This window comes from Coregonus lavaretus, assembly GCF_964263955.1.
Source record: "Coregonus lavaretus genome assembly, chromosome: 2".
NCBI lineage: Eukaryota > Metazoa > Chordata > Actinopteri > Salmoniformes > Salmonidae > Coregonus > Coregonus lavaretus.
In genome coordinates, this window is record NC_139989.1 from 48,423,339 (window position 1) to 48,442,531 (window position 19,193).

The window sequence follows — 19,193 nt, forward strand, 5'->3', positions numbered from 1 at the left end:
GAGCACCTTACCGATCACTGCACCTGTACACAGCCCATCTGAAATTAGCCCACCCAACTACCTCATCCCCATATTGTTATTTATTTTGCTAATTTGCACCCCAGTATCTCTATTTGCACATCATCTCTTGCACATCTATCATTCCAGTGTTAATACTAATTGTAATTATTTTGCACTATGGCCTATTTATTGCCTTACCTCCATAACTTGCTACATTTGAACACACTGTATATATATTTTCTGTTGTATTTTTGACTTTATGTTTTGTTTTACCCCATATGTAACTCTGTGTTGTTGTTTTTATCGCACTGCTTTGCTTTATCTTGGCCAGGTCGCAGTTGTAAATGAGAACTTGTTCTCAACTGGCTTACCTGGTTAAATAAAGGTTAAATAAAATAAAATGTGCTGCTATGGAATTAAAATGACTGTAGCAGAAGTAGAATAAATAAGAATATGCTGGCTGGGTATTAATGAGCGGGTATTAACCGGTGCAAGCTATTTTTGGACGGCATTTATTATAGGTCAGATTGGCTTTTTAATTTTTAACTGCACAAGAATAAAGCCAAAGTGATATATGTTTACACCCTGTGTCCTATACTATTTTCCTCCGCAAGGACACTACATACAGAAATAACCCCTAGTCTGGTGAATCTGCTGAGGCCATCTCCTGCGTACCTCGCAGCGTCAACCCGGCCACCATCCCCTCCAAACCCTGAGGTGTCCTGGCCATGGATGGCGCTGTCCTCTTCAGAGGGCCTGGTCTGATGTTTGAAGAGCCTGTCTACTCTGTCAAATACACGCTGCTGAATTTACCATGTTACTGCATCCATCATGTGAGGTCATGTGCTGTCGTAGACGCTGTGAATTCCTGTTACATGTCAACTGCCCAGCTGCACAGGAGAAGACTAGACGGTATGTCCTCCATGGTCACAAGGCCAATGGCGTGGTAACTAGACAGGACAGGTTTTCTTAATGTCGTTATAATGTATACAGTCGGAGAGAGTGATAAATATATATTTGGAACTTTTCACTTTTAGAAGTGTGGGACGCTGTGTCCCTTTATTTTTACTGCCTGTGTGTTCGTGTCTCAGCAAGGAAACCTGATCCGGCCCCTCCTGTATCTGAAGCAGGATTCCAGCTCCGCCATTGGCTACGCTGCTAAAATAGGTACGTTGACCACTGTGAATATTATGTCTTTCACTTGGCCTTACGTGCACTGCTGAGACTCAGTGGTGAGGTCATCGCGGCAGCAGGTTCATTGTTCTTAGATTTGCTACTATCACAAACTAAGATGTTCCCAGGTACTTATGACTTTGTGCTTTCCAGTTGTACACAGTGTTCAAGTTTACTGTGTTTTACGGCTGTCTCAAAATACTGCTATTAGCAGACACCATAGTTACAGCTGAAGCCCCTAGTAATAATTTACTTGATAGCCCACAGCAGCACTGTAAGTACTGCCTCTACAATACATTTTTGAAGTTAAAAAAATAATGATTATAATCAAAGACCTGAGGGCGTGGCAGATTGTCAACATGATACACTGACCCAGTTTGCAGACTAGAGGAGGATACAGAAAGGATCCATCATAGTGGTCTCGATCAGGTGGAGCAAACTTAAACTTGCGCCTTTTTTGCTTCTTCCTCATGGTATGGCTAGTTACCTGACTTGCCTACAGCTCTCCATTCAGCTTAGACACAAGTCACCAGGAAACGTGGAGATTCAATCATCTCTTCTCTAAATCTTCTCAGTACAACTGCTCTTTCACTTTCTACCCTGCTCTCAATATTCCCTAGGATTCATGTTTCCATGCATACATTTTGGATGTAAACCTTATGTCCATTTCCCCCCTTTCATGAGTAATGGATCAGCTCGTCTGATTAAAATCTCAGACAGCAATTTAAAATAGAGTCATGTAAACAAGCAACAAGGTATGTCATACTGTATAGCACTATAAATGAAGAATAGAGCAGGTTTACACAAACAAGCCCAGCTCCCATAGTCCTACATTTGTAATTTACACATCTTTATCCTAATATTTACATATTGTCTCATACCACAACAGTGTATCATGTTGACCCACATTAAAGAGGACTGAGAGGACGTGTTTTTCTCTGGCTGGAGGTAAGTAGGGGTAAGCTACATGTAGTGTTGAGTAAAGCTTAACCATGTATTAGATCGTAGGTAGGTAGTTAGCTGTAGTTAGGTATTGTATTTATTGTAGGTTAGTATTGTTGTTATTGTAGCTTTCCGTGGGTAATTTGTGGGTTAGTATCGAGGCATGAGGCTAGCTAGCTAGCGGGTAGCTATTGGTAACGATTAGCAACGCTGGAGAGCTGGTTCCAACGGTAATGTACTCCTACCCAACGTTTAACTTTTGCTTAACCATGTATTAGATCGTAGGTAGGTAGCTAGCTGTAGTTAGGTATTGAATTTATTGTAGGTTAGTATTGTGGTTGTAGTAGCTTTCCATAGGTAATTGTGGATTAGTATCGAGGCACGAGGCTAGCTAGCTAGCGGGTAGCTATTGGTAACGATTAGCAACGCTGGAGAGCTGGCTCCAACGGTAATGTAGTCCTACCCAACGTTTAACTTTTGCTTAACCATGTACTAGATCGTAGGTAGGTAGTTAGCTGTAGTTAGGTATTGTATTTATTGTAGGTTAGTATTGTTGTTATTGTAGCTTTCCGTGGGTAATTGTGGGTTAGAATTGAGGCACGAAGCTAGCTAGCTAGCGGGTAGCTATTGGTAACGATTAGCAACGCTGGAGAGCTGGTTCCAACGTTTAATTATTATTATTATTATTTATTTATTTTTTTGCTGCGTTGTGAAGGGAACTCGACACGGACTTGAATTGTCTGTTTGGTGTGCTGACACACTCTTGGCAGTTTGTTGTGGCCAGGTGTTGATGCTAAGTTGTGTGTTAATGGATGCTAGCTTGCAGGTTGGCTACGGCGTCATAGCTAGGCTTCGTGGGTTGTTGTGGGTAGTTACTGTGTCTTGGCAGTGTCCTCGGCCGTGCCAGCTGTAGCACGAAGCTAGCTAGCTAGCCGTTCTTCAAACAGAGTCGACACAGTGGCCATTGCTAGCTACCCAACATGACCATTTGGCTGTACTGAAGTAGCTAACCACAATTTACTTGTCCTAGCTAGCCAACGTCTAATCATTGCTGCGTCATGTAAGGAACTTGACACAGACACGAATGATCTGTTTAGTGTGTTATCACAATATTGGTGGTTTGTTGTGACCAAGTGTTGGCGCTAAACGGTGTGTTATTGTTATTGGATGCTAGTCTGCTAGTTGGCTATGGAGTCATAGTTGGCTAGCTGAACAAAGTGGGTTGAGTCTACTCCTTTAAACATTGAACCGCTGTGGTTCACAACAATTCTGATTTCCAAAGGCGGAAGTTGGGAGAGTTTTTTCTTCGGGTGGTTCAGTGAAACAATTTTAGTTTCCGAGGTAGAAGTTTTGGTGAGGGAGGCCCTGCTCTCTCCACTCCCAGATGCTTAGCCCATTTCATTCCGATCTCCTCTGCATTTTTGTAGCCATTTGCTACAGCCTGTCAACTATGCCTCTGCCTATCCCTGTTCTCTCCTCTCTGCACAGGCTACACAAACGCACCACACCGCGTGGCTGCTGCCTCTCCAATCTGGTGGTCCCTGCACGCACCACCCACGTGGAGTTCCAGGTCGCAGGCAGCCTCTGGAACTGCCGTTCTGCTGCCAACAAAGCTGACTTCATCCCAGCCTATGCCAACCTCCAGTCCCTCGACTTCCTGGCGCTGACGGAAACATGGATCACCACTGAAAACACCGCTACTCCTACTGCTCTCTCCTCGTCTGACCATGTGTTCTCGCATACCCCGAGAGCATCTGGTCAGAGGGGTGGTGGTACAGGAATCCTCATCTCTCCCAAGTGGACATTCTCAATTTTTCCCCTAACCCATCTGTCTATCTCCTCATTTGAATTCCATGCTGTCACAGTCACTAGCCCATTTAAGCTTAATATCCTTGTCATCTATCGCCCTCCAGGTTCCCTTGGAGAGTTCATCAATGAGCTTGACGCCTTGATAAGTTCCTTCCCTGAGGATGGCTCACCCCTCACAGTTTTGGGGGATTTCAACCTCCCTATGTCCACATTTGACTCATTTCTCTCTGCCTCCTTCTTTCCACTCCTCTCCTCTTTTGACCTCACCCTCTCACCGTCCCCCCCTACTCACAAGGCAGGCAATACGCTTGACCTCATCTTCACTAGATGCTGCTCCTCTACTAATCTCACTGCAACTCCCCTCCAAGTCTCCGACCACTACTTTGTTTCCTTTTCTCTCTCACTCTCCTCCCACACTACTCACTCTGCCCCTACACAGATGGTAATGCGCCGCCGCAACCTTCGCTCTCTCTCTCCCACTACTCTCTCCTCTTCCATCCTATCATCTCTTCCCTCTGCTCAATCCTTCTCCCTCCAATCTCCTGATTCTGCCTCCTCAACCCTCCTCTCCTCCCTTTCTGCATCCTTTGACTCTCTGTGTCCCCTATCCTCCCGGCCGGCTCGGTCCTCCCCTCCAGCTCCGTGGCTTGATGACTCATTGCGAGCTCACAGAACAGAGCTCCGGGCAGCGGAGCGGAAATGGAAGAAAACTAAATTCCCTGCCGACCTGGCATCTTTTCACTCCCTCCTCTCTACATTTTCTTCATCTGTTTCTGCTGCTAAGGCCACCTTCTACCACTCTAAATTCCAAGCATCTGCCTCTAACCCTAGGAAGCTCTTTGCCACATTTTCCTCCCTCCTGAATCCTCCCTCCCCCCCCCCCCTCCTCTCTCTCTGTGGATGACTTCGTCAACCACTTTGAAAAGAAGGTTGACGACATCCGATCCTTGTTTGTTAAGTCTAATGACACTGCTGGTCCTGCTCACACTGCCCTACCCTATGCTTTGACTTCTTTCTCCCCTCTCTCTCCAGATAAGATCCTGCGACTTGTGACTGCAGGCCGCCCAACAACCTGCCCGCTTGACCCCATCCCCTCCTCCCTTCTCCAGACCATCTCCGGTGACCTTCTCCCCTACCTCACCTCGCTGATCAACTCATCCTTGACCGCTGGCCATGTCCCTTCCGTCTTCAAGAGAGCGAGAGTTACTCCCCTTCTCAAAAAACCAGCACTCGACCCCACTGATGTCAACAACTACAGACCAGTATCCCTTCTTTCTTTTCTTTCCAAAACTATTGAGCGTGCCGTCTTTAGCCAACTCTCTTGCTATCTCTCTCAGAATGACCTTCTTGATCCAAACCAATCAGGTTTCAGGACTGGTCATTCAACTGAGACTGCTCTTCTCTGTGTCACAGAGACTCTCCGCACTGCTAAAGCTAACTCTCTCTCCTCTGCTCTTGTCCTTCTAGACCTGTCTGCTGCCTTTGATACTGTGAACCATCAGATCCTCCTCTCCACCCTCTCCGAAATGGGCATCTCCGGCGCGGCTCACTCCTGGATTGCGTCCTACCTGACCGGTCGCTCCTACCAAGTGGCGTGGCGGGAAGCTGTCTCCGCACCACGTGCTCTCACCACTGGTGTCCCCCAGGGATCGGTTTTGGGCCCTCTCCTTTTCTCCCTATACACCAAGTCACTTGGCTCTGTCATATCCTCACATGGCCTTTCCTATCATTGCTACGCTGACGATACACAACTAATCTTCTCCTTTCCCCCTTCTGATAACCAGGTGGCGAATCGCATCTCTGCATGTCTGGCAGACATATCAGTATGGATGACGGATCACCACCTCAAGCTGAACCCTGGCAAGACGGAGCTGCTCTTCCTCCCGGGGAAGGACTGCCCGTTCCATGATCTCGCCATCACGGTAGACAACTCCGCTGTGTCCTCCTCCCAGAGTGCGAAGAGCCTAGGCGTGACCCTGGACAACACCCTGTCGTTCTCCGCCAACATCAAGGCGGTGACCCGCTCCTGCAGGTTCATGCTCTACAACATTCGGAGAGTGCGACCCTGCCTTACACAGGAAGCGGCGCAGGTCCTGGTCCAGGCACTTGTCATCTCCCGTCTGGACTACTGCAACTCGCTGTTGGCTGGGCTCCCTGCCTGTGCCATTAAACCCCTACAACTCATCCAGAATGCCGCAGCCCGTCTGGTGTTCAACCTTCCCAAGTTCACTCACGTCACCCCCCTCCTCCGCACACTCCACTGGCTTCCAATTGAAGCTCGCATCCGCTACAAGACCATGGTGCTTGCCTTTGGAGCAGTGAGGGGAACGGCACCCCTGTACCTTCAGGCTCTGATCAGTCCCTACACCCAAACGAGGACATTGCGTTCATCCACCTCTGGCCTGCTGGCTCCCCTTCCTCTGCGGAAGCACAGCTCCCGCTCAGCCCAGTCAAAACTGTTCGCTGCTCTGGCACCCCAATGGTGGAACAAGCTCCCTCACGACGCCAGGACAGCGGAGTCACTCACCACCTCCCGGAGACATTTGAAACCTCACCTCTTTAAGGAATACCTGGGATAGGCTAAAGTATTCCTTCTAACCCCCCCCCCCCCCCCCCCCCCAAATTGTAAAGTGGTTATCCCACTGGCTATAGGGTGAACGCACCAATTTGTGAGTCGCTCTGGCTAAGAGCGTCTGCTAAATGACGTTAATGTGCCCTTGAGCAAGGCACTTAACCCTAATTGCTCCTGTAAGTCGCTCTGGTTAAGAGCGTCTGCTAAATGACTAAAATGTAAATGTAAAAATGTGATAATATAATTCATGCAATGTTAAACAGGTGGCTACTATCTATTCCCCCATGGCCTGTGGAATGTTGTTCCACTCCTCTTTTTTACATCTTTAGTCATTTAGCAGACGCTCTTATCCAGAGTGACTTACAGTTAGTGAGTGCATACATTATTTTTTTATTTTTCATACTGGCCCCCCGTGGGAATCGAACCCACAACCCTGGCGTTGCAAACGCCATGCTCTACCAAGCAGTACGAACTCTGAGGATAGATGGGGGGCAATCAGTTCACATATGGTGTCCAGGGCACAGCTCGGGGCTGAGGGGGGTCTGTAGCAAGCGGCAACAGTGAGAGACTTATTTCTGGAAAGGTGGATTTTTAGAAGTAGAAGCTCAAACTGTTTGGGCACAGACCTGGATAGTATGATAGAGCTCTACAGGCTATCTCTACAGTAGATTGCAACCCCACCCCCTTTGGCAGTTCTATCGAGACGGAAATGTTGTAGTTTTGGTGGCCTTCCTAAGCCAGGATTCAGACACTGCTAGAACATCAGGGTTGGCGGAGTGTGCTAACGCAGTGAAAAACTCAAACTTGGGCAGGAGGCTTCTGATGTTAACGTGCAAGAAACCAAGGCTTTTACGGTTACAGAAGTCAACAAATGATAACGCCTGGGGCGTAGGAGTGATACTGGGGGCTACAGGGCCTGGGTTAACCTCTACATCACCAGAGGAACAGAGGAGGAGTAGAATAAGGATACGGCTAAAGTGCTTTAAGAACTGGTCTTCTAGTGCGTTGGGTACAGAGAAAAAAAGGGGCAGATTTCCGGGCGTTGTAGAATAGATTCAGGGCATTATGTACAGACAACGAAATGGAAGGATATGAGTACAGTGGAGGTAAACCTAAGCGTTGGGTAACGATGACAGAGATAGCATCACTGGAGGCACCAATTGAGTCGGTCTCCGCGTGTATGGGGGGTGGGACAAAGGAACCATCTAAGGCAGGTTGAGCTGGACTCGGGGCTCCACAGTGAAATAGTACAATAAGAAATAACCAAAACAGCAATAAGCAAGGCATATTGACATGGGAGAGAGGCATAAAGCAATCACAGGTGTTATTCGAGAGAGCTAAGACAACAGCTGGTAATGGCGACAAAGTTTGGGCTGAGGCTAAACATAAACAGGATGCGGTACCGTATAAAGGAACAGTCCAGAAGGCATCAGCTGTATAGCTGAGTTATCATAAGGTCTGGTGAACAGCAATAGGAGTTTGGGGGCTGCTACAGCACTGGCGAGCAAAAGACACGGCTTGCGTGTGCTAGCGGGCCGGGGCTAACAGATGGATCTTCGTGGTCGACGTCGTAACGGGAAGCCTGTTGAAACCACATCAGACAATTTCGACGGCAGACCAGTCGTGTTGGATCAGCGGGGCTCCGTGTCAACACTAGGAGGTCCCGTCCGGTTGACAGAGAGGTAGATAGCCGGGAGATGGGCCTGGCTCGAGGCTAGCTCAAGGCTAACTGGTGCTTGCTAAGGGGCAATGGTAATTATCCAACGACAACAGCCATTCGGTTGCAGCTAGCTAGTTGCGATGATCCGGCGCTAGGGTCCAGTGATTCCGGCAGAAAATCCGATATGATCTAGGTCGATAGCACGCTGTGCAGACTGGCCGACAAATTGTCCAGGTTAGAGCTAGAGCTGGCTGGTGGGTAGTGCAGTCCACGGACAATGGTGAAGATGCTAACGATGGCTAATAGCAAGTAGCTAGCTAGCTGGCTACCACAGCCATTCGGTTGCAGCTAGACTAGTTTCAGCTTAAGGTTCTTGATAAAAGTTATAAAGAAATAATAGAATCCTTTCCACGTTGGGTGAGGTGGGTTGCAGGAAAGTATATTTAGTTAAAGGATGAAAAGTAAAATTGAGAAATATATACAAAATAGACAAAAAACAAAAAAACTGGCTATTTACACAAGGACACTATAGAAAACTCGACCACACTGCTACACCATCTTGGTATACAGAGTACGCAGATGAGCTTCCCTGAGATGGTTTCTGACAGTTTGTGCAGAAATTATTCAGTTGGACGTACTGCAAATTCTCTAAAACAACGTTGGCGGCGGCTTATTGTAGTAGAGAAATTAACATTCAATTTTCTGGCAACAGCTCCGGTGGACATTCCTGCAGTCAGCATGCCAATTGCATGCTTCCTCAAAACTTGAGACTGTGGCATTGTGTTATATGGCCTTTTATTGTCCCCATGCACAAGGTGCACCTGTGTAATGTTCATGCTGTTTAATCCACTTCTTGATATACCACACCTGTCATGTGGATGGATTATCTTGGCAAAAGAGAAATGCTCACTGACAGAGATGTAAACAAATTTGCACACATAATTTTAGAGAGAAAAGCTTTTTGTGCATATGGAACATTTATTTTATTTCAGATTATGAAACATGGGACCAACACTTTACATGTTGCGTTTATATTTTTGTTCAGTATAACTGCAGAGGGTACAGTTTTGATTTAGATCATTCACATGTTTAGGTATTGAATATATCATATTTGTGTAGTACTTATTTTGTAGCACAGTTATTCACCAGGAATTTACATAGTAAAATGGTAATTACTTAAGCAATAATACGAGGCCATGTGTTATAACATTTTATCATGTCTGTGACGTGGTCATAGCCACCAGGGAAGCCGAGTGGGGTAGACAACCACCGGCATGATAAAAATGTCATAACATGTAATTAGAATCATATTAACACCCACTGGAGTCAATTGGGCGCTAGCACAAAAACCCAACATGAGCATGAATTACATGAACAAGAAGCTCAACATTACAAATCTTTTCCAGGATTTAAGATAATGAACTTGTCCTCTGTAATATCGTATAGCTTAAGGCAGGTTTCTCGACTCATTATAAGGGATTTCTGCCTGTCTGTCTAGTCTTGACTCTAGTGGCCATGTATATGTTGTCTTGTAAATCATGGGCAGGGTAGATTCTAACAATGGGAATTCTAAACCACCCATTGTATAAACAATAAAAACCAATAAATTATCAATGCTTATATTATTTGTATCTAAAGTAGTCAATATTATGCAATTGTATTTAGAGTAATGAATATAACTAATTTAATAAATAACTATTTAGCCTAATAATATCTGTCTCTTCATAATATCATGCATTATCTCATCACTAATGGGAACTAATTCTAAACTGGTGGTAGGAACTGTAAGTTCTCAAATCAACTTCATATGACCTTTCATAGGTTGGTCTCTCTGTCCTCTGGTAAACGGTAGAAGTGATGATTGAAGAGCAGAGCTGAGGAGGAGGTTTGGTAAGCATGGATGGCTGCAGGGCCTATCAGCTTGGCTATAGATAGGTGTGTATATTTTACTCTCTTGGCAGGCGCATGACTGAAGACAGCGCAGCCCCAACCTGCTGGCCTGCAATAGGTCAAACTCCAGCTGGAGATTCTATTTGTGTTACGTAATTAGGTCACGCAGCTTGCTTCTCCCATTTTTTTTAACCATCCAATGTTCTGCCCGCCGGCTCCTCAGTTGAATTAATTACTGTCATGCAACCTCCACAGCTACTAACGAAGAATAGTTATGCCCCAAAGGTGTGAAAATAAGAGGATGTCACAGGGGCGAGTGCTCCTGCAGGCTGAGCCTCCATGGTGGGCGAGGTGTTGGCAAGGGCACACACTACATGGATATTGTGTCAGAGATTGAGGAGGGATTAGTCTTGAGGTAAGTTTCAGTAAGTCATGGGCACTCGAGGTGGTGTAGCACAAAATTGTGGAGTCCTTTTGCATTGGCAGTGGGATTAATGTCAAACTGTTTGGCCAGTGAGCCGGGAGCCCATTTGTTGTCACAGTTATAATGGAACTGTTTGTCCACCATGACACGGGATCTTATATTTTGCATTTATGTCAGTGCCCTCTCCTTAATGGCAATTTCATAGGTAGGAACCATGGCTAGTAAATGGTCTTGTCTACACTTTGCTATAGAGGATGCCATCTGAAGAGGGTCCAGAATGCCATTGTTCTTTGATGTGGGGGGGTACAGGTTTGTAAAGGTTAGTTACAGCATGTTACTTGTTTTAATCACTATCCGTCCTCCTCTCCATTGGCTGCTGAACACCAACCATTCACAGGGCAAAACCCAGTCACATGCCCCCATTGTGAAATCAAACATCAACAAATGAATGCCCACATGGCTGGCCTTTCACCTCACCCTCCTTTTTCATGGATGCAGGCCCGGCTCGGGTAACCCTATCCCCAGACAAGCAGGCCTGCACCCTGGCTCTCTCCCCTCCGTGTGAAGTCCGGACACTCCTGCTCTGGCTGTGGGCTGGACAGCTGCTGGCCCTGTTTACTGCTACGGCCCCTCGCAGGGTAGCATTCTTCATACCTGGTCAATGTCAGAGGCTACAGCCCCTCCCTGTGGCCTGTGTCTCCAACGGGAGCACACAAAGCACTATTCAAATCAAATCAAATCCAATTTTATTTGCCACATGAGCCGAATACAACAGGTGTAGACATTACCGTGAAATGCTTACTTATAGCCTTAACCAACAATGCATTCATTTTTTTATACAAAAAGTAAAATAAAACAACAATAACAAAAAAGTGTTGAGAAAAAAAGAGCAGAAGTAAAATAAAATAACAGTAGGGAGGCTATATACAGGGGGGTACCAGTGCAGTGCAAATAGTCTGGGTAGCCATGATGAGCTGTTCAGGAGTCTTATGGCTTGGGGGTAGAAGCTGTTGAGAAGCCTTTTGGACCTAGACTTGGCACTCCGGTACCGCTTGCCGTGCGGTAGCAGAGAGAACAGTCTATGACTAGGTTGGCTGGAGTCTTTGACAATTTTGAGGGCCTTCCTCTGACACCGCCTGGTATAGAGGTCCTGGATGGCAGGAAGCTTGGCCCCAGTGATGTACTGGGCCGTACGCACTACCCTCTGTAGTGCCTTGCGGTCGGAGGCCGAGCAGTTGCCATACCAGGCGGTGATGCAACCAGTCAGGATGCTCTCGATGGTGCAGCTGTAGAACTTTTTGAGGATCTGAGGACCCATGCCAAATCTTTTCAGTCTCCTGAGGGGGAATAGGCTTTGTCGTGCCCTCTTCACGACTGTCTTGGTGTGTTTGGACCATGATAGTTTGTTGGTAATGTGGACACCAAGGAACTTGAAGCTCTCAACCTGTTCCACTACAGCCCCGTCGATGAGAATGGGGGCGTGCTCAGTCCTCTTTTTGTTCCTGTAGTCCACAATCATCTCCTTTGTCTTGGTCACGTTGAGGGAGAGGTTGTTATCCTGGCACCACACGGCCAGGTCTCTGACCTCCTCCCTATAGGCTGTCTCATCGTTGACGGTGATCAGGCCTACCACTGTTTTGTCGTTGGCAAACTTAATGATGGTGTTGGAGTCGTGCCTGGCCATGCAGTCAAACGTGAACAGGGAGTACAGGAGGGGACTGAACACGCACCCCTGAGGGGCCCCCGTGTTGAGGATCAGCGTGGCAGATGTGTTGTTACTTACCCTTACCACCTGGGGGTCAGGAAGTCCAGGATCCAGTTGCAGAGGGGGGTGTTTAGTCCCAGGATCCTTAGCTTAGTGATGAGCTTTGAGGGCACTATGGTGTTGAACGCTGAGCTGTAGTCAATGAATAGCATTCTCACGTATGTGTTCCTCTTGTCCAGGTGGGAAAGGGCAGTGTGGAGTGCAATAGAGATTGCATCATCTGTGGATCTGTTGGGGCGGTATGCAAATTGGAGTGGGTCTAGGGTTTCTGGGATAATGGTGTTGATGTGAGCCATGACCAGCCTTTCAAAGCACTTCATGCCTACAGACGTCAGTGCTACGGGTCGGTAATCATTTAGGCAGGTTATCTTAGTGTCCTTGGGCATGGGGACTATGGTGGTCTGCTTGAAACATGTTGGTATTACAGACTCAGTCAGGGACATGTTGAAAATGTCAGTGAAGACACTTGCCTGTTGGTCAGCACATGCTCGGAGTACACGTCCTGGTAATCCGTCTGGCCCTGCAGCCTTGTGAATGTTGACCTGCTTAAAAGTCTTACTCACATCGGCTACGGAGAGCGTGATCACATACAGTGGGGGAAAAAAGTATTTAGTCAGCCACCAATTATGCAAGTTCTCCTACTTAAAAAGATGAGAGAGGCCTGTAATTTTCATCATAGGTACACGTCAACTATGACAGACAAAATGAGGAAAAAAATTCCAGAAAATCACATTGTAGGATTTTTTATGAATTGATTTGCAATTTATGGTGGAAAATAAGTCTTTGGTCAATAACAAAAGTTTCTCAATACTTTGTTATATACGCTTTGTTGGCAATGACACAGGTCAAAAGTCTTCACAAGGTTTTCACACACTGTTGCTGGTATTTTGGCCCATTCCTCCATGCAGATCTCCTCTAGAGCAGTGATGTTTTGGGGCTGTCGCTGGGCAACACGGACGTTCAACTCCCTCCAAAGATTTTCTATGGGGTTGAGATCTGGAGACTGGCTAGGCCACTCCAGGACCTTGAAATGCTTCTTACGAAGCCACTCCTTCGTTGCCCAGGCGGTGTGTTTGGGATCATTGTCATGCTGAAAGACCCAGCCACGTTTCATCTTCAATGCCCTTGCTGATGGAAGGAGGTTTTCACTCACAATCTCACGATACATGGCCCCATTCATTCTTTCCTTTCCACGGATCAGTCGTCCTGGTCCCTTTGCAGAAAACATGATGTTTCCACCAAAGCATCCAAAGCATGATGTTTCCAACCCCATGCTTCACAGTAGGTATGGTGTTCTTTGGATGCAACTCAGCATTCTTTGTCCTCCAAACACGACGAGTTGAGTTTTTACCAAAAAGTTCTATTTTGGTTTCATCTGACCATATGACATTCTCCCAATCCTCTTCTGGATCATCCAAATGCACTCTAGCAAACTTCAGACGGGCCTGGACATGTACTGGCTCAAGCAGGGGGACACGTCTTGCACTGCAGGATTTGAGTCCCTGGCGGCGTAGTGTGTTACTGATGGTAGGCTTTGTTACTTTGATCCCAGCTCTCTGCAGGTCATTCACTAGGTCCCCCCGTGTGGTTCTGGGATTTTTGCTCACCGTTCTTGTGATCATTTTGACCCCACGGGGTGAGATCTTGCGTCAAGCCCCAGATCGAGGGAGATTATCAGTGGTCTTGTATGTCTTCCATTTCCTAATAATTGCTCCCACAGTTGATTTCTTCAAACCAAGCTGCTTACCTATTGCAGATTCAGTCTTCCCAGCCTGGTTCAGGATTACAATTTTGTTTCTGGTGTCCTTTGACAGCTCTTTGGTCTTGGCCATAGTGGAGTTTGGAGTGTGACTGTTTGAGGTTGTGGACAGGTGTCTTTTATACTGATAACAAGTTCAAACAGGTGCCATTAATACAGGTAACGAGTGGAGGACAGAGGAGCCTCTTAAAGAAGAAGTTACAGGTCTGTGAGAGCCAGAAATCTTGCTTGTTTGTAGGTGACCAAATACTTATTTTCCACCATAATTTGCAAATCAATTCATTAAAAATCGTACAATGTGATTTTCTGGATTTTTTTTCTCAATTTGTCTGTCATAGTTGACGTGTACCTATGATGAAAATTACAGGCCTCTCTCATCTTTTTAAGTGGGAGAACTTGCACAATTGGTGGCTGACTAAATACTTTTTTTCCCCACTGTAGTCATCCGGAACAGCTGGTGCTCTCATGCGTGCTTAAGTGTTGCTTGCCTCGAAGCGAGCATAGAAGTGGTTTAGCTCGTCTGGTAGGCTTGTGTCACTGGGCAGCGCGTGGCTGTGCTTCCCTTTGTAGTCTGTAATAGTTTTCAAGCCCTGCCACATCCGACGAGCGTCAGAGCCGGTTTAGTACGATTCAATCTTAGTCCTGTATTGACTCTTTGCCTGTTTGATGGTTCGTCGGAGGGCATAGCAGGATTTCTTATAAGCGTCCGGGTTAAAGTCCCGCTCCTTGAAAGCGGCAGCTCTACCCTTTAGCTCAGTGCGGATGTTGCCTGTAATCCATGGCTTCTGGTTGGGTATGTATGTACGGTCACTGTGGGGATGACGTCATCGATGCACTTATTGATGAAGCCAGTTACTGATGTGGTGTACTCCTCAATGCTATCTGAAGAATCCCGGAATATGTTCCAGTCTGTGCTAGCAAAACAGTCCTGTAGCTTAGCATCTGCGTCATCTGACCACTTTTTTATTAACCGAGTCGCTGGTGCTTCCTGCTTTAGTTTTTGCTTATAAGTAGGAATCAGGAGGATAGAGTTATGGTCAGATTTGCCAAATGGAGGGCGAGGGAGAGCTTTGTATGTGTCTTTGTGTGTGGAGTAAAGATGGTCTAGAGTTTTTTTTTCCTCTGGTTGCACATTTAACATGCTGGTAGAAATGAGGTAGAACGGATTTAAGTTTCCCTGCATTAAAGTCCCCGGCCACTAGGAGCGCTGCCTCTAGATGAGCGTTTTCCTGTTTACTTATGGCCTTATACAGCTCATTGAGTGCAATCTTAATGCCAGCATTGGTTTGTGGTGGTAAATAGACAGCTATGAAAAATATAGATGAAAACTCTCTTGGTAAATAGTGTGGTCTACAGCTATCATAAGATACTCTACCTCAGGCGAGCAAAACCTCAAGACTTCCTTAGTATTTGATTTTGTGCACCAGCTGTTGTTTACAAATATACACAGACCACCACCCCTTGTCTTACCGGAGTCAGCCGTTCTATCCTGCCGATGTAGCGTATATCCCGTCAGCTGTATGTTGTCCATGTCGTCGTTCAGCCACGACTTGGTGAAACATAAGATATTACAGTTTTTAATGTCCCGTTGGTAGGATAACCATAATCGTAGGTCATCTACTTTATTTTCAAATGATTGAACATTGGCTAATAGGATTGATGGAAGAGGCAGTTTACTCGCTCGCCGTCGGATCCTTACAAGGCACCCCGACCTACGTCCACGATATCGCCGTCTCTTTCTCCTGCGAATGACGGGGATTTGGGCCTTGTCGGGTGTCTGTAGGATATCCTTCGCGTCTGACTCGTTGAAGAAAAAATCTTCGTCCAATATGAGGTGAGTAATCGCTGTCCTGATATCCAGAATCTCTTTTTGGTTATAAGAGATGATGGCAGAAACATTATGTACAGAATAAATTACAAATAACGCGAAAAAACACACATAATAGTACAATTGGTTAGAGGGCTGTAAAACGGCAGCCATCTTCTCTGGCGCCATCTCAAATCTCTTCTAAACATTGTAAACACATAAAACCAGTGATCCCCCTCTGGAATAGCTTCGGCTCTGTAAAGCGGGAAGCTTTTTAATTTTGGTTTGCTTTGGGTCATAGGAAACTATTAGGGGAGAAGGTGTTAATGGGTGATATGTACAGTCAGTAAGTTCCCAGGTTCAAAAGTTCTGCTCCATTACATCCCTTAGCTTGGAGAGGGGCTTGATACCTTTACCCCAGAACAAATAACGCACTCTCACTCTCTAATATCTGCTACATGGTAATAAAGGAACGGTATGGCTAGTCAAGTGTTTGGCCAACTTTACGCTTTACACACTCAGTGAAAGTGTTCACTAACAAACATTGGGCTGCAGTGGCGGCTCCTGAAAAAATTCTCAGGGGGGGCAATTTTTCTGATGATTTAGGTGACCTACACACATTTTAAAAAAGATATGTCCAGCAACAACATGAAGACAGGGGCAGCATATAAGTCAATACTGATATACACATTACTTGCTTCAAAAAGGCCTCATGGTTGAATTGGAAATATGTGCACCTGAGCAAGCAGGAGCTTTTGATAGAGGCTACTGAAAACATTGATGCAAGTTATTGGTAATAAGAAATTTTTATAGACTTCCATATTCTGCCCTCTTGTATAGATTTGTGAAAATGAACAGTGATAGACATTTTGCCTGAAAACAGAATTTGAAAATAATTTATAGAAAAGGTAAACACAGCTATCTGTATGGCTTTGTAAATATGAACAACCATATTCTGGCCAATTGTATAGATTTGTAAAAAAAATTGTTTACTTTTTTTAAAATGAAAAATAACTATTTTAAACAACATCAACTGTGAACTGATTTGGGCGTGTGTGTGTTAAAGAGACAGACAGGGAGGGACAAAGAGAGAGAGAGGCTACATTACTTGTACTGAAACTGTTCTCTTCTCTCTTTCAATGCAGAAAAGCGGTCAATGACTTTCTCATTGAAATCAGGCATGCTGAGGACTAGTTTACTAGTTACTTTTTAGCTTGCTGTATGATCAAATTCAGCTGATGCGCATAGCAATGCACGTAATGGCCTTTCTTGAAATGCTCACGCACCTTTTGCCTTCTCTCGCCTCATCACACTGGCTCCATCGTAAGCTTGCGCAATGAGTTTGACTTTCACGTCGTCGGCAAAAAGACCGTTCAGTCTCTCCAAAAGCACACTGGCGATTGAGACTGAGGTTGATTCCGAGATGGGAAGGAACTCAAAAAAGCGCTCCTGCACTTTGTGGTTGTCTCTTTGATGTGAACTTCTTTCAAAGAGACAATCGAGTTGCACTGAACGCTATAGCCATCTTGATAGTAGTACGTCAATTGATTGATGCTGCTACCCGCTCTTTTCTTAATTACGTTCATAGTTACGTTACGTATGACGAAAGCGCGTAAGTGCAAGCCCTCAGAAACCCATAGAGATTGTATTGAAAGCTCTGAAATTTGAAAAAAATAGATTTTACATGAGAGGCTATGAGAGACTTCTGGGCGATTTTCAACCTGACTGAAATCGCCCCAAAACGGGCGGGGCCATTTGAAGCACGACTTGATTGGACATGTAGTGGCAGATCAGACCAGACGTCTAGATTACAACACTGATAACTACTGTTGCCGTGATATAATTGATTAGAAATAAAATCCCTTCCTTTTCCCGTTTGGCAGTGCGTCGCCCATATCGCCCTATTGAACACACCGCCCCTGTTGGGCTGTCTAAATGTTTATTACCTACGTATAACCATTGTATTAGTAAGGAATGCAATCTCCTTTCCACCTTTTGATGACATATAAAGCTCTTGGCCTTGGCTGTACCATTTGTTCTGAAGACAGCCTGAGACATTGAGGACAGTGTGTGAAACAGTTCAAGAAGCCAAGGGATTTATGGGCTATCTATTTTTATCCTTACACAGAGTCACCTTTTGATGAGAGATTTGAGTGAGTTTGTGAACAACTTTCAATTACATCTATCTTTAGGGGGGTTCCATCTGTGTGGTAGGAGCTGCTTATCTAGTGTATTTAAACATCTGCGCTAATCTATGTGATCATAATTAGCATGATATACAGTATATATCCCTGTATTAAGCATAGGCTCATGTCAAAGGCCACTAGCTAATAGCCTGCTCTAAACCATTGTTCAGACCATGGTATAGGCATAGGTAACAGTGTACCTCCTTGAAAGTAAAGGTGATATATTTCAGCCCTGAATTGTGACCACAAATAGTCACAATTGTAACTCTCTTTCTTTCAGCTTTAACACCTCGAGGAATACCCTCCATCAATCTTTGGAGCCTTGACTTTTAAATTGATCTGAGCTTTACACAGAAATTGTGTTATTTAAAACTGAGCCCCAACTAAATATAGCCTTGAAATTCCCATGGTGCCCTCCACACTGTTTGTGTTCTTGAAGACGTGTGTCTTAGTTTCTCTGGGACTGAGCACACCATATGACTAGCCTACCTACAGTTGAAGTCAGAAGTTTACATACACTTAGGTTGGAGTCATTAAAACTCGTTTTTCAACCACTCCACACATTTCTTGTTAACAAACTATCATTTTGGCAAGTCGGTTAGGACATCTACTTTCTGCATGACACAAGTAATTTTTCCAACAATTGTTTACAGACAGATTATTTCACTTATAATTCACTGTATCACAATTCCAGTGGGTCAGAAGTTTACATACACTAAGTTGACTGTGCCTTTAAACAGCTTGGAAAATTCCAGGAAATGATGTCATGGCATTAGAAGCTTCTGATAGGCTAATTGACATCATTTGAGTCAATTGGAGGTGTTCCTGTGGATGTATTTCAAGGCTTACCTTCAAACTCAGTGCCTCTTTGCTTGACATCATGGGAAAATCAAAAGAAATCAGCCAAGACCTCAGAAAGAAAATTGTAGACCTCCACAGGTCTGGTTCATCCTTGGGAGCAATTTCCAAATGCCTGAAGGTACCATGTTCATCTGTACAAACAATAGTACGTAAGTATAAACACCATGGGACCACGCAGCCGTCATACCGCTCAGGAAGGAGACGCGTTCTGTCTCCTAGAGATGAACATACTTTGGTGCGAAAAGTGCAAATCAATCCCAGAACAACAGCAAAGGACCTTGTGAAGATGCTGGAGGAAACCGGTACAAAAGTATCTATATCCACAGTAAAACGAGTCCTATATCG

At 45.4% G+C, this 19,193-nt stretch overlaps 1 protein-coding gene across 1 annotated transcript in view; it reads left to right on the forward strand.

The window, feature by feature from the left end:
- Positions 1 to 814: 814 nt before the first annotated feature.
- Positions 815 to 19,193, forward strand: part of LOC311139343 (protein phosphatase 1 regulatory subunit 27-like) — a gene marked incomplete at both ends in the record, with an annotated part of 29,418 nt that continues 11,039 nt past the window's right edge. The window contains 2 exons of the mRNA XM_084174216.1: positions 815 to 946; positions 1,092 to 1,167. Coding sequence (XP_084030342.1) covers positions 815 to 946; positions 1,092 to 1,167 — 208 coding nt within the window. The remainder of the gene's footprint in view (positions 947 to 1,091; positions 1,168 to 19,193) is intronic.